The 16372-nt window shown below is 44.6% G+C and overlaps 1 protein-coding gene across 2 annotated transcripts in view; it reads right to left on the reverse strand.

Annotated features, from left to right (window-relative positions):
* PPM1H (protein phosphatase, Mg2+/Mn2+ dependent 1H) overlaps window positions 1–16372 on the reverse strand; it is a 231100-nt gene that overhangs the window by 138378 nt on the left and 76350 nt on the right. For both annotated transcript variants that reach the window (XM_023643925.2, XM_023643926.2), the window contains exon 2: window positions 4678–4843. In XM_023643925.2, coding sequence (XP_023499693.2) covers window positions 4678–4843 — 166 coding nt within the window. The remainder of the gene's footprint in view (window positions 1–4677; window positions 4844–16372) is intronic.

Genomic DNA, 16372 nt, shown 5'->3' on the forward strand with positions numbered 1-16372 from the left:
AAGAGGTCACGAGAAGAGGGAGAAATCAATCACATGGATTCTGGAGGGAGTCCATGCATTTCCTTTTGCCATCCTTCATGCCTGTCAACTCTATGTTCACAGATGGAATAATGCTGCTGTTATTTATCCTGCTGTCTCATTTCTTGCTTATAACAGTATTTGCCCATTTTTTCATCCTTATCTTTCTTGAACTCTCTGTGGCCCACGGCATAACTACTTCTCTTCCCTGCAGCTCCCTCTCTTCTTGGAACATCTTTGGACTTGTGACTCCTGAAATCTAAGCCTCCCTGGACTTGCTCCTGGGCCCCAAACCCTTATTCCTAACTTCCTACAAAACACTTCCACCTGGAAAGTTAGAATACTCAAAACTGAAGCCACCATTTCTGCCCATCCCCTCTCCTTTAAACCCGTGGCTTCTCTAGTGGTCCACTGTCAGGGACCAGCGCCCACTGGCTGAAACCTGGCATCTTCAACTCTTCCCTGCGCCATGCAGTTGGTCCTCTGGTCCTGCTGGTGACGCTTCTCTCATGTCATGTCTTCTGAGCCCATATCATCCCGTCATCTCAACTGTCTCTCTCACAACATCTCTTCTGATCCTGTATCATCCTGTCACCTCAACTGTCTCTCACATCAACTCTTCTCAGCCTACCCCTTGCTCTAATCACTGCCTTATTTCAAGCTTTCATCATTTCTCAACCATATCTCTGCGTGAGCCAGACTCCTGGGCATCTTAGCCTCTGGGTTTGCCCCCCTAGCCTTCCCAAGTCAGCCTCCCTACTGCCATCCTGTCTTCATTCCCTTATGCCCTTGTCTAAAGTCATTTGGTTGAAATTCCAGCTTATTAGGGCATTAAATGGCCCTTGTGTGTGCAACGTGCTTGCTGCTCCCGTCTTGCCACCCTCCACGTGCTCCAAAACACTAGAAGACATGCCTCGGGTTCTCTCACGCTGACCTGCCTTTGCACATGCATGTTCCCTCTCTCAGAAACTCTCCTTTCTCTTGCTTGCTTGCTTGCTTAATTCCTACTCACTTTTCAAGACGACAGCTCAAATGCCACTTTCTCCAGGAAGCTTTCCCTCATCTGACCCACCCCTCTCTTCCGCTGTTCCCCAAACCACCAGCAGCCAATCTGAGTTAGGCGTCCACACAACCTGGACTTTCTATCTTTCTCCTAAAATTCACTCCACCGTAGTGCTGCTGCTTGGTGGCTCTTTCTCCCTCCTCAGCTCAGCTCTAGGACTGGAACTGTACTGGGTACATCTCCTTATTCCCAAGGCCCCGTGTGCAGCCTCCGTGTTCCATCCATGTTCGTGGGTGAAGGAACAGATTCACAGGAGGGCAAGGGAGATCGCCTTCCTTGTCTCCTGCCCTGCGCCCTATACTGTCACTACCCCTTCCTAAGTGCGAGCATATCTGAGTTAAGGGATGTCTCCTAGATGGGAGAAATCACTGGCCTCTTTGAAGCAGTGTATCCAGTGTCCTCTGCTAGCAAACTGTTGATTCAGAGCAGAGGCCAAAGTCCTGATAATGGCCTTCAAGGCCCAGCAAGACTGCCTCACTCCACTCTACTACCTTTCCAAGAGCATCTCCTGCAATCCAGGCCTTACCCTCTGCTCCGGCCATGGGAGCCTCCTTGCCGATTCCTGAGAACATCGAGCCTGTTTCTGCCTCATGGTCCTTGCAGTTGCCGAGGCTGTTAGAACCTCTTCCCCAAGTGATGCCTTCTGGAGCCGTCCCTTGCACCTCACACTTCCTATAGCTCTGCTTCCCTGCCCTCTTTTTCTCCAGGGCGTCGATCACCTCCCATGCAATATACTTTCATTGTTCATCTCCCTCAGTGAATGCAAGCTCCTTGTAGGCAGGGATTTTTGCTGGTTTCATTCCCAGCTGAATCTTCAGCATCTAGTTCCTAGTACACAGCAAGTGCTCAGTGATTCATCTGGCAGACTAGATTGTGGTTTTCGAGCTTTTAGAAAGCAGCACAAACAACAACAAAACAGACAACCTAATTTAAAAATGGGCAAAGGACCCGACTAAATGTTTCTTTAAAGAAGATATATTTGGCCGATAAGCACATCACAAGATGCTCAACATCACCAATCATTAGGGAATACAAAACCACGGCAAGATACCACTTCACATCCATTAGGATGGCGATTACAAAACCCAAAAAACCAGAAATTAACCAGTGTTGGCAAGGATGTGAAGAAATTGGAATCCTCGTGCGCTGCTGGTGGGAATGCTAAATGGTGCAGCTGCTGTGGAAAACAGTATGGAGGTTCCTCAAAAAATTAATAAAGTTACCATATCATCCAGCAATTCCACTCCGGGCATATATCCAAAAGAAGTGAAAGCAGGAACTCAGATATCTGTATGCCACGTTCATAGCAGCATTATTCACAATAGCCAAAAGATGGAAGCAAGTGTCCATCGACGGATGAATGGATAAACAAAACGGTGTGTACAGTATCCATACAATGGAATATTATTCAGCCTTAAAAAGGAATGAAATTATGACACCTATAACATGGATGAACCCTGAAGACATTATGATAACTGAAATAAGCCAGACACAAAAAGACAAATACAGCACGATGCCACATATATGAGCTACCCAGAGCAGTCAGATTCATAGAGGCGGAAAGTAGAATGGTGGTGGCCAGGGGCTGGGAGAGGGAGGAATGCAGAGTTAGTGTTTAATGAGGACAGAGTTTCAGTTTGGGAAGATGAAAAAGTTCTGGAGATGGATGGTAGTGATGTTTGCACAACAATATGGATGTACTTAATGCCACCGAACTATATCCTTAAAAATGGTTAAAACGGTAAGTTTTATGTTACATATATTTTCCCAAAATTAAATAAAAAGCAGCACACCTCTTGCTTTAAATTCTACTAAGAAGCCAAAGATGTAAGGCAGATAGAAGTGAAACTGCTGTGGCTGACGCAGGAAAGGGAGGGCAGGGTGTGTCGGCTCTGCTCGCAACTCCTTGCTGCCTCCCGGAGCACGGACCCCCAGGGATTCAGAACCCTCAGAGGGAGAGTCGTGGCTCCATCCTAAAGCGCTTATGCCCTTGTTTCACTGTGCTTAAGGAAAGACAGTCACAAAGTTACTTCTGGCTCCATTTCTAGGAGGAACTTAGCAACAAGGAAAAATGCCATCACCAACTGGCCTTGGGCCTAATGTCAACACTGACTTATTTTCACCGAAATCACTTTATATTCCAGTGGCAGGGGGAAAACATCAGGGGCAAGAGCAGCATTAAGTCACTGGCACGCCATATCCAATTATCATTAATGTCTCACTTTTTCTGAGCCTTTTTCCATAATAATGCAATCCTTAAAATAATTCTGTGAAGTGGGTATAAAAGAAATTGTGTGATCTCTGATTTACAAATGAATAAACATACAAAATTCAGTGGGCATTATCCACAGATAATGACAGAAGTGGGACTGACTTCAGGATAATAACCAGTGACATTTATCAAGGATTTATTAATTAAGACGCTGGCTCAACGTATTCCGTGGGCTATTGGGTTTCCTACTTCCAACCAGCCTCTCCCTAGCATATTTGGTAGTTGCTACTATCTTATCCCTTTCCACATAAGAGAAAACAGAGGCTTAAAGAATAAATAACTATCCCAAGACTAAATAGCTTCATAAGCGATGGACTGCACCAAAACCTCTTAGCCCAGAGCCTGTGCACTGCACCCCCACTGTTCTGCATGGCCCATCAGAGTCCTCAACCCTGGCTCTTTGTGAGAGACCTAATCAGCGCTTCTCTCAGCCTTGAAAACAAGTACAACTGACGAGTCTCCACAGGTCACTGTGTTTTCTAACTCTTGAGTTGAACTAATGCTAACAAAATAAATCAGTGCTCTTACTCTCTACACGTAAACAGGAGACACTAATTCTTAGACTAAGAAGAGGTTCCTAGATCCCCTCCAATTCTATAAAAATTTATATACAAAAATATCCCACAAGATTATTAGAATAAACGGCCCCATTTGGGTCATCCCATTCAATGTCTCTTGTCTGAGGACTAAATAATCTGCAGATAGACACGTGCCGATTATTCCCTATACTTTCTGAATGCTCTTTCAGAACTCCCGAGGGTGTCTGCTTTATCCTCCAGAGACTGGAGAGAGGAGAAACGCTCCGTCCTTTGTCAATAGGGCATTCAGTCTGCAGGCCCGCCCCATGGGATGCAAGGGCTTCGGGCCAAGTGACACAAATATTAATTTGGAAAAGCGTCAGACACAGGCTCCAAGTGGACGCTTCTAAGAGACAGACAGGGGCAGAAAGGGGCAGTCAGCAGAGCTCTACGCCAATGGGGAGAGTCATGCCCACCCCTTGTGAGAGCCTTCCAGAGACCACTTCCTTCACAAAAACCTCGAAGTGACTTCTTTAAAGTCACCAAACATTATCTACACTAGTTCTTGCAACAAAACCTCTACAGGATGTGGATGTTTTCTTTACCTAAACGCCAGCTCTTCACACATGTGTCACCTTCAGCTTTGACTGTGTGACATGATACCCTGGTACAGACCCATCACTCCACCAACTCTGGGGACACTGCTTTTCTCTCTTCCATTCTGGGGACACTGGATCAGCCGAGCATCTGTGGGGCCAGAGGACGCGGCTCCCCTCACCTGAGAACCGGGCTTGAGAGGGTCTTACCGCATTCTCCTTCAGCTGCAGCCCCTCCCCGTTGGGAAGGGAGGACCGTCTCTTGGCTGAGTTCCTGTTTGGGGTTGAGATGATGGCCCCCACTTTCTTCTTCACAGTGAGCACCTCGCAGCTGGCTTGGTCTTCATTGTGTGTGCTCTTCCCAGCATTGATTACCCTGGAGAAGAAGCCAGACAAGCTGGTCAGACAGGGTGACTTCCAGACAGCTGAGAGCTTTGTCTCAAGGGCCAGCCAGGCGGTCTCCACAACGGGCACGACGCTAAAGCCCCACTCAATGCACAGGACCTCGTGGTCTTGGTATTGTATGTTCTTGAGTAAACTGATTTTTTAAAAATGGAATTATATTAGCATACACTGAAACATTCACTAAAGCATGAAAGAAAAGACACTTTGTTAAGGTAAGATCATGGAAATCTACTACACGTGTGGTGTGCACGCGGCTCTATTAATCTGGTTGTACTCTTTCCTAACAGGTAAGTAGAAGACAATCATTTTCAAATGATTTTTTTTTTTACTTTTAAGTTATGAAATAATTATAGACTCAGAGTAAATTGCAAAAATACTACAGAGTCCCATGTGCCCTTCCCCCAGCGTCCCCCAGTGGCGACATCTTATATAACTATAGATACAGTATCAAGATGAGCCGTTGACACTGATACAGTACAGTCAGCCAGACTGCAGCTCATTTGAACGTCACCATTTTCCATATCAAATGGCTTTCTGCATTAAAAATTGTACAGCTCTCCATAAGTCAACACATCCGCCCCACGACCAAGCAGGAAAGGAGAGCAAATGGAGATTTGGGAGCTGTGAGATCCAAGGAAGGGTTTCTCACAGTCTTCTGCCAAACCCTGGGATTCTATGGAGATGTCTCAGACATCGTAACATTTACTTTAAATTTATTTTTTAAATGTATAAGCATCTTGAAAAAAAATGCAATAATTTAAACGTTCACTCCCATCTGTTCCATGTGACAAACACATGCCGGTCTATATATTTTGGGCAGCTTTGGCATAATAAGCCTTCTCTCTCTTCTCTTTAATTGACCAGTATCACTTGATTGGAAGGAGAACTGTCAAAAAAAAATTGCAATTACCTCTCTCTGTGTTCTAGGAAAAAGACCATCTCTCATCTATTATCTCCCCTATTTCAAATTTCTGTATTAATCAAAACTGCTTCATCATTCTTATTGGGTTTATTATAAATTTCAACATAAGCATATTTTCATAAACAAAAGCCTACTGTTACTCTCTTTACAGATTACAGTTTTGTGTAAACTTTTTTTAAAAAGTTGCTTATAGAGTTTGAAAATCTTTGTCCCAGGGAGGTGGGAATGCTCTCCGACCCGTGAGGTCCCTCCTGCCTTGGGTGTTTATCACACCCTCCCGGGGATAGAGGGAGGGAGTGTTCAAGGTCTGGTTGTCTGCCCCACCTTCACTCTCTCTCCTCTAACGAGAGGACATTTTCATATGGTTTAAGCATAAAACGTAATTCTTGAAGACACAATAAGGCTACCCATCTACATGACAACTATTAATGCTACCACGCTGACTGCTCGAGCTTGGTAACTTCCCCAGGTTCCACAGCCAGGAGGGGAGCAGCTGGGATTCAGAATGAGGCCGACCTTGACCCCCAGCCCAAGCTCTTCCTGTTATACCATGGGGACTCTCTCCAGTCTGTGGCAGGCCAAGCTGGACTGTTTGGGGAAGCACGGAATAAGTAGAGAGGCAAGCTCAGGTGCAGGCCTTGGAGAAAGGGGAAGTCTCTCCTCGCTTCTCTGTCTATTGGAGGAGTCTAAGAAAGTGCCCAGGAGGAGGAGGAAGAACGGATGGTTCAGATCCACCGCAGCCCATGCTCAACCCAGGCCAAGTCACTGGGGGTTTGCAGCTGGAGCCTATGACACAGAACATGCATTTGTCTGGAGATTCTCCATCCCTGGAAACAAAACAAGGCAGAGGAAGGAGACGTGAAACACCGCCTGCCTCCTCCCAGTCACGGGTAGTGACTTCCCAGGCAACATGTTTGGGGCGGGCTGCATACTGGAAGGTGATATTACACCCCCATGGTTTCCCATAGGAGGGTCTTCTCTAGAGAAAGCTGAAGTGGAAGTTTGGCTGGGAAAACCAGTTCATGGCAAGTGTCCCTCCCATATTGTCCTCTGTACAAGATCCTAGCTGCTATTTCTGGAACTTGGCATTGCCCTGACCATTGGCACCTAAACTTATGCTGTAGTCAGGTTTTTTTTTTAATTTTTTTTTTTTTTTTTAACAAAAACAGCAACAGTGATCTCCAATAGCTACATGCCAGGCTGACTCATCTGCCACTGCTGTTTTCCAACAGTCAACAAAGCTACTCTAATTATACAAATCACGAATCATTGGCCCCCGAAAATGCTTCATCTTCTATTTCCCTTAGTGCATGTTCAACTCCAGAGTTGACCTAAGTAACTTCAGCAAGACACCCTAGGAACTTTATTTGATGCATAAGAAACTCAGGGCCCTGGAGGACTGTGACTTGCACAAGGTCACATAGCTAAATATGGCAGAGCTCACACTAGTGAGTTTCCAGTTCTTTCTGCTTCAGCTCTTCGGTTGTTTTATTTTCCTATCGAGTGTCTATTCTTATCAGCACTTGGTTTAGAGGCTGTACTGCAATAACTCATCAAAACCAGAGTCCTGTGACAGAGCAATCACTGGTGGCCTGACTTTGTCGTTTCATGTTGAATACAGCTTGTGAATGACACTAATGAAATATCAAAAAGTCAGACACGTCAACTTGGTGGGAAGACAGCAGCCCCCACCTTGTAAGCCTGTTTGGTCAGAGATATGATTATTATCCAGCTGATAAAGTCATATTAACTTAAAGCCACGGCCTTAAAAAAAAAAAAAAAACAACTCATCCCTTATTTTATATTATTTCAAATCCCTTACTCCATACAGCTTTAAGAGAAAGTCCTGATTCTTCTCAATTTACTTTGGCTTTAAAAAGCTTGATCTCTATCAACTTAAATATTTGATTTTGTTCTTCAGAGGCAAACACTCTGTTTACTAAACGTAAATGAAACCTTTAATTCCTCTGAAAGTCAATTGAGAAAAACTTTGTTTCCCAAGCTGAGGAGCATCATGCTCTTAATATATTCAATAACGTCATCAAAGGTAAGGAGCTCTACCAATAGCTACACTCCCTTCTTGTCTTCCGCTCCAGCGGAAAGTCAGCACTACCCTAAGATCAAGAGGAATGATTACAAGATGTGCATTCCTTATCTAAACAATACCTACCCATGATGCTTATTTTGAAGACTTAAAAACAAAATGCCAATGGATCGTGAATCATCGTATCTTTGGCGACATTATTTCCCAATTTCCTACAAAGCGGGAAAACATCTTCCCTGACATTAAGCTGGAGGTAATGAAGCATAGTGGTTAAGAACATGGGCTATCTTCCCAGAACATAGCACAGAGCAGGCCCTCAACAAATGTTTGTTGAATGAATGAATGAAATCAGAAATCAATTCTGCTACTTTCTAGATGTGGAGTAATAATAGTATCTTACCTTGTTGAGAACTAACTATGTGCCAGGGACTGTGACTGGTATTTTCCATGTAGGAATCAACTCATTTCATGTTCTTTCCTTTTGAACGTTAAGTCACAGCTGGTGGATGGCAGTGTTTGGTTAAGTTACTTCCGTAAACCTCAGTTCCTTTGCAGTACTTCGTGGATTAAAGGTTGGGAGCTGCTAAAATGTGTGTGCATTGGGGAGGGGGGATCTTAGTCACTTAAATTTGAGAATTGGGCAGTTTTGAAGTTAGGATGAAAATTCAGGTGGGAGAAATGTTAGAGGATCAATGGGAAGGAGAGCTCCTGTCTCTTCAATATGGAAAATTAATACCCAGTGCTTCCATCCCTGAGAGATCACGAGTCATGTGCCCTGGGAGAGACACATGGCAAAGTTAAATTCATTTATGGACTATATTAACCTACCAGCCTACCCTCAATTGAACCAAAGCATCTAGATTTTTCCCCCTTGCAAAAACAGGTAAACACAAAATTTTAGGGACTCAGAAGTCAAAAATCCTATGTGGACGTCAGATACAGCTTTAAGCTACGACCTGGATACCAGGTGTGACCGTGACCTTGAGATGGCAGCAATAACAGAACTGATGTAAAAAAAGGAAGCAATTCATACTGTGCCTCTGTCATACACTTGGGAAACCTGTTTTCCTTCTTTCTGTTTGTGAAATACGCTAGTCACAAATTTTTAATCAACTCCACCTGAATTTCAGCAGCACGCCCTGCTTTCAGTTGCAACCGTTAAATTATCCAGTTACCCGCCTTCTCACCTGCTCAAAACCTTGACGACAAGCACACTCATCCAATAATATGACTCAGAGACCAGGTCCCTATTACTAAACATGGACAAGTAAGTACTCTCAAGTATTCTCAAGGAGCGAGCCCTTGTCACAAAGGCCACTGGCTCAGAGAACTCACAATGGAACCATTTTCAAAAGGATTTCCAAAGACAATCAACAAAGGAGAGTCACAGCTGACATTTTTTGAAGGACTTCCACGTGTCATGTCCTGTGCTAAACACCTGGCAGGTGTCGAGTCATCCATTCCTAACCCTCTCTTCCTCCTCCCCGGGGGTTCTCAGCAGAGTGCAGAAGGCATGAAGATGCCCAACGGTCAGACAGACGGAGCCCAAACTTAGTTTCTGCTAATTACTAGCTCTACCTGTGTGTTCCTGGGCAAAGTACTTTCTCCCTCTACAATGGGAATAAGTCACTTCCGATCATGGAAGAGCTGTGAGGATTAAATGCCCTAGCATGAAAAGAATTTAACAGTGCCTGGCACATAGGGAGCACTCAATATATATTACTTAGTAATATCAAATACAAAGCTAGCTGTCTATACTCTTGGGCCCCGGGGACTTGATCCAGCTACGCAGACGGGGGAAGAACCTCCCCTCCCCTTCCCAGCAGCATCCCTCTGCCGGCCTCCAGGATGCACAGCCACCTCCAGGCCTTCAAGTGGCACAGCATGGCACTTCCCACAACAGGTGCCTTAAGCAAGGCCACCGCCTCCTCTGAGCCCTCTTCTCAAAGCTGGCGCAACCCTCCAGCCACACATGTGATGGTGCTCTGCACAGAGGAAACCCTCCCCTTATGAAAAGCAGGAAAGCCGCTTCTAGATCCCCATCCAGACCCGGCCACAGATGCCATCTCTGGGCCCCCAGGCTCCCCAACTCCGAAGCTCAGGTCCGAGACCCACAGAAAAAGACCAAATAGAAAATTTGGTTTGATTTAGTTTGATTATTATTATATTGTTTTTAAAGGAAATAAAGGCGAGAGCAGTTTGGGCTAAAAAGGTGACACTAAGCATCAATGCTGCTACGCAGGCGTAGTTGCCCTGGGGAAGGAGGAGGAAGTGTTTGAGAAAGGCCATCAGTGAAGTGAGACGGAGCGGATTCATACAGAAGTGAGAAGCAGACAGCAAAATGCGGGAGGGGGAGGGGCGGGAATGAACCCATTCACAGAAGACCCAATAGAGCTATCGATTGTTAAAATTTTCTTTTGGGGCCAGCCTGGTGGCACAGCAGTTAAGTTCACATGCTCCACTTTGGCGGCCCGGGGTTTGCTGGTTCAGATCCCCGATGCAGACCTACACATCGCTTGTCAAGCCATGCTGTGGTAGGCGTCCCACATATAAAGTAGAAGAGGATGGGCATAGATGTTAGCTCAGGGCCAGTCTTACTCAGCAAAAAGAGGAGCATTGGCAGCGGATGTTAGCTCAGGGCTAATCCTCCTCAAACAATAAAATAAAATAAAAAATAAAAGGAGAGATGGCTTATAACATTAAAAAAATTCTCTTTTGTAGGTAACCTCCTAGGCAATATTTCATGCGATTCTCTTATGTGGTTACTGACCATCCAGATAGGCTGGAACGTAAGGACAACTTAATTCCTCAAGCAAGTTACTAACCTCTCATTCTTTTTTTTTTTTTTTAAAGATTTTATTTTTTCCTTTTTCTCCCCAAAGCCCCCTAGTACATAGTTGTATATTCTTTGTTGTGGGTCCTTCTAGTTGTGGCATGTGGGACGCTGCCTCAGCGTGGTTTAATGAGCAGTGCCATGTTCGCATCCAGGATTCGAACCAACGAAACACTGGGCCGCCTGCAGCGGAGCGCACGAACTTAACCACTCGGCCACGGGGCCAGCCCCAACCTCTCATTCTTGGGGTACTGGAAGACCACGCTCTGACTAGGAAGCTAAGCCTTTGATAACAGCCATCAAGCACAACAGCTTCTCCCAGACGGTTTCAGCCACCTCACGGCAGGACGGGGAACAGGAGGCCAGCCCAGCGCATTCAGTTAACAGTCAGTTGGTGTCATCAGGGAGGAGAAAGGACAGTAGGAAAAGGGACTGTCTGTAGTGTTTGGCTTTCACATTTTGGAAGGTGACTAAGTATCCGCACGGGGAGGAGGCAGCGTGGTGGAGAAGGCAGGATAAGCACAGACCAGGGAGAGAGCCCACACAGCAGGTCTTCTCCCAGCACGAGCGACTTTATGCCTTCTGGTTCCCAAGCCCTATCTGAGGCCAATAACAGGATGTGACCAACCAGGGGCTGCAAACTGGGGTGTTAAGGGCCACACACAGGTTGGTATTTTTAAATTTTTGCCCACAAAGTGTTTTTTTAAACAACAATTAAAAAAAATTGTCAATATTTTTTAATATTGACAATTAGTTGCCAATATTTAAAAATTAGGATATTTACATTAAAAATCAATTTCCCCATCTCTCTTGAAAACTAACACATCAGGCCACACACCTGTCACACTCTTGTGGGATGCCAATCACTGAACCCGAGTAGAGGCAGCTCCACAGATAGGATGGGTCCTCGCTAGCTCACCCCCGACCTCATCTGTTCACTTCTGCCGTTTAAGTAACTGGCCTGGCCCCAAAGGGGTTCGATTCTGCAGCCCTGCAATCAGATTCTGTCACTTCATGAGTAACCAAGAAATGATTCGATAAATAGCATGTACTGATTGAAAGAAGTACTTTAAAAGTACTTATTGTGTAACCAAGGAGGGGTAAACCAAGACGACTAGGACAAATCCACTCTCAAGGAACCCACAGGCACCTACAATAGGGGGACCTTCTTACAAATAACTGCGATTTGTTTGGATTGATGCCATACTCAAGGTGTGTGTCACAAGGGATCTAAGAACAGAAAGGAAGAGACAACTCTGTAAAAGAAGACTTGGGCAGTGTCACCGATGAGGTGGCATCTGGCTCAGCCTTATGGAGTGAGGCAGGAAATCAGTAGAGAAAAGACAAGGAAAGGTTCTCCAGGCAGAGGAACCGCCTGTGTAGACAGTGATGTTAACTTTATGAAGAGGGGCTGGACGTGACCTGAGCACAGGCTTGGTGAGGGGAGCTGCATCAGAGCTATACTGTGAGATTCCACAGGAGCTTTATCCGAGGGAGCTAAGGACCAGCGGGGAGAAGCTAGGATTATTTCAACAAGAGACTGATGTGTTCAAAATTATTTCGGAAAACAACAGTAGTTGTCTAATGGAGGATGCATGATAGAGGAAAAATGGCAGAGGCAGAGATCAGCTAGGGTCTCACAGTAGTCCAGGCGACAAGGAGGTCATGAACCCAGAGTGGCTCTGCGTGGAGGGGAGAGAGGGTTTGAGAGGAGGCAAATGAACCGAGAAGTCCTAGTAAAACCTGCTGGAGGAGAGAGGAGCAAAGACAAAGACTCTCAGGTTTCTGCTGGCAGAAGGAGCAGACGAGGCACACAGATCACGAAGGGAGATGAGAAGGTAGAAGAAGTCTGGGCCTGGGGAGTGCTGTGGGATGAGACTGGTTTCAGGTCAGTGGATAGAAAGTTCCATGATATCCAAATTACAAAAGCAGTGGCGGCCAACTTCAGCCTAACCAGGGGTTGGCAAATCCAGGCCACTGCTTGTTTTTGTACGGCCCCCAAGCTAAGAATGGCTTTTACATTTTTAAGTTGTTGGAAAAAAAAAAAAAAATCAAAGAGTATCTCATGACATGTGAAAATTATAAGAAATTCAAATTCAGTGCCCTTAAATAGTTTTATTGGAACACAGCCATGTTCACTCATTTGCATATTGTCTATGGTGGCTTTCTAGATACAAGAGCAGAGTTGGCAGTTTCCAGAGAGACTGTCTGGCCTGCAAAACCTATATTATTTACTCCCTATTCCTTTACAGAAAATGTGTACTGACCTCTGAACTTAACTGTTAGGCTGAACTCTCTGAAACTGTTTTCGTAGGTCAAAAGCAGTCAAATACTGACAGTTTCATGATTACACATAAGACGTAAGCGAAGGAAAGGAGAGACATGTAGGTTCGGGTAGAATTTAACGTGCATCTTGGCGCTCTGAGTAACATTAGTTTTGGGTATACTTTGCTGCTAGCACTGGGGGCCCAAACGAGCTTCTATCTCTCTCACCAATATAACTACATAACTGAAGGCTAAAAACAAACACTGAAGATCAAACGAAGACAAGGTGTTGTCCCACAGATCCCCACACATAAATATCAATGTTTCCTTCTTCATACTGGCTGTTTAGAAATGACCTTTTAACACAGCAAAGATAAAAATCAGAAAGCCGCCGTTGGGTATTTCCTTTCAATTATTGTCCAGGTCCTCTTGGCAAAACCATTAATATCACCAAAGTCCAACTTCCGTATTTAAATAAGGAAGTCTGCGCTCAGTCAGATGCTGGAGCAATTCCCATACAAACCCCAGGGCTGCTCTGTCGGGGCCAAGCACAAGCAAAATAAGGGCCTACTCAAAAGGATCTCAAGTTTGGAAGTCTTGCATTAAATACAGTAGAAAAATACTTTTTGCAGGTTTAGAACAGTATTACTCACATATAGTTGTTAGCTTCTGTTGGCAATTAAGAAAAAAAAAGTGCTTGAAGCTACTACATTTCCAAAGATAAGGTTTCTTTTCTTCATTCACTACATACATCAGTAGTATCAGCAATGTGAGAGAAATGCATTTTTTAAAACAAAGTGAAAGTCAATGTCAGATGTGTAATTTAAAAACGTGAACTTTAAAAAGCCTGAAACTAAGAAAATGGAACCAAAAGAAAAAAGTACTCTAATCTCAAATGACATCAAATAAAATACATAAATTTTTAATCAGCAGTTTCCTCAAAAACCCCAGATACAATCTTAGCTTTTCCCTTGCTCTGGCATAAAGAAAGTTCTGGACAATCTAGGCTCTGATATTTCTCTTTTCAACCTTAAAGCAACAGAAGAAGAACAATTTTATTCAGAAGAGGATTGTTTGGTGGTAAAGAAGGATGAAACGCTGACCCGGGAGTGATGAGTCCTTGCGGTGGAAAGGATCTTGAAGAATGTGCTCTCGTCCTCCTAGAGAGCTGAAGGCCGGTCACCCACCCACCCAGGCGCCAGCTGCGCAGCAGAAAACACCAGGTGGGGGCAAGTGGACAGGTTTCTCTCTGCTTGAAACTTAGGAGGCAGTTGGTATAGCACTTAAGAGCCCAGAGATTCTGGAACCAGAATCTCTGCGCAACTTACAGCAGGTTACTTTATCTGCCTGGGCCTCAGTTTCTCATCAGTAAGATGGGGACAATGAACAGTACTTTCCTCACAGGGTAGTTGCCTGACTGCTGGAAAACAGAACCATTTAAAGCTCTTTATATCTAACAACTTAGTTAATGCTTATAAACCCTAAACGCGAGAAAGGCAATGTCATTATCCTCATTGCATTGGCCCCATCAACATCATAGATATCCTAGACAAGCCATTCTGGCGTTTCCTCATGGCAACTGAGGTTTTAAATGATGTATTGTGTTCACACAAACGATGCTCTTGTAATTAGTTGCACAACAGCCTATAAATAGAACACAGGTATTGCAAGAAGGAATTGTGACATGTCACAAGGTTTCAGTACTCCAGCACACTTTTTGCGAGGCAAGCACAGTATTACTGCAAGTCCACATGAAGAGCAATAACTAATTTCCCTCTCGTTGCTTCAGTCTTTGTCTTTCTTTAAAAAACAACACACACACTTTAACCGAAAATAATCTGCTTTGGAAAAATCTTCCCTCCTGTGTTAACTAATTTGTAGAGAAAGCCTGTTTTGTTTCCCGATTAAACCCTAACAATACAAAAAGCAGCCCTTGGAAAGCCGGTTGTTATCTGATGAAACATTTTACCTTCCTGCCCAGACCCAGGGCAAAGCTCAGCTAACAATTCAAGCTTCCCTAATTTACAAGGGAAAGAGCACACCAGTTCAAGTCTTGAGGCCCCAAAGGGGCAGATCTGGGTCCCATTTTAGGCAAATTAATCTATTCACCCTCAAAAAGCTAAGCTAGGCAGTACAAGGAGACTCTGCTACGGCCTTGAAGGAGACAAATGCACTGACAAGAATGGAAACTATTTTAAAGTGGATGCCCAGTATCATCCTTAAATAAAAAGGACAAGGTGGGCTACTGACACATCTCACTCAGGGAGAGACGCTCCATAATGTTATATGTTGGTTTTGATTGTTTCCTCCATCTCAAATCACTCAGCAGGGAGGAGGCACTCAAATGTTAGTTGAATGAATGAACAAATGAACTCATTTTTTTTCCCCATAACATCCCTAGGGGAGACTAGAATAATGAATGAGTTCTAAGCCTACCTATTGGTTCCTTAAAGCTTGAAATATTTTTATTGAGGTGTCCCATCAATTAGCTTCAAGGAAAATCAGTCTACATTTCGAAGAAACATCTTATTTAGTAATAAGCACTAATGAACTTGGGAGGCCATGTAAAGTGAGGCCCAAACATCTCCAGCAAGCAGAGATGCGGCTGATGGAAGTCAGAATCTAGCGCATCTCCAGCTGGAATCTTAATCTGACCTCTCCTGCTGGTTTCTGCCTTATAACCAAGTGCTCGCTCACTAATACTGCTCTATTAACAGTGACAGCCTCCCAAGAGGGTTCGGAGGGCCAGGATGATGCTCTCTCAACACTGAAAGACTTCGGTGCAGGGAGGAAATTCCAGAGGCCAAAGGGGGACCTGGAGGCAGCAGAAAGGCAATTCAGATGCCATCAGCCTCCAGCTGCCCAGTGATGCAGTGAGTTACTTCAGAAAGTAGGAATGCTCTCTACTGGAAATGTCCAAAAGCTGGTTGATCAACTTCCAAGGATACTCTGAGGATCTCTGCCCTGAATGGGAAGGTTCTCAGTCTTCTTTTCCAATACTCGAGTCTATATCCGTCCCTGCCCCCCCACCTCCAGTTAATGCAAAAACCTCAGCTGCTTTCAGACCTAAAATTAATTTACATAGAACACTTTTAGAGCGGTACTTGCCTTGCTAAGATAATTCTCCGATACCTGGTAAACCATATTTGACACATGGCAGGCAAATCTCTACAAAATAGAAATTTTATTAACTCAAACATCTTATCCCCAACCAGCCTTTTAATGTAGGGCTGTGCAAGTGGAAATGCTGCTGCTCCCTGGGGCTCCCAATTTGGTTGGCTTTTCTTCCTAGCAAAGCTTCGGTGGGAGATCTCCTCTATTCCCAAGGCTACACGAAAATCTAAACACCAGGCATGGCCGTATTCGCATCTACAGTACAGATCTCTGGGGTGTCTGACCCAGTAACCGGGTGTATTTAATTCAGCCGTAAATACAG

This window comes from Equus caballus, chromosome 6 (genome assembly GCF_041296265.1).
Source record: "Equus caballus isolate H_3958 breed thoroughbred chromosome 6, TB-T2T, whole genome shotgun sequence".
In the NCBI taxonomy this organism is placed as follows: Eukaryota; Metazoa; Chordata; class Mammalia; order Perissodactyla; family Equidae; genus Equus; species Equus caballus.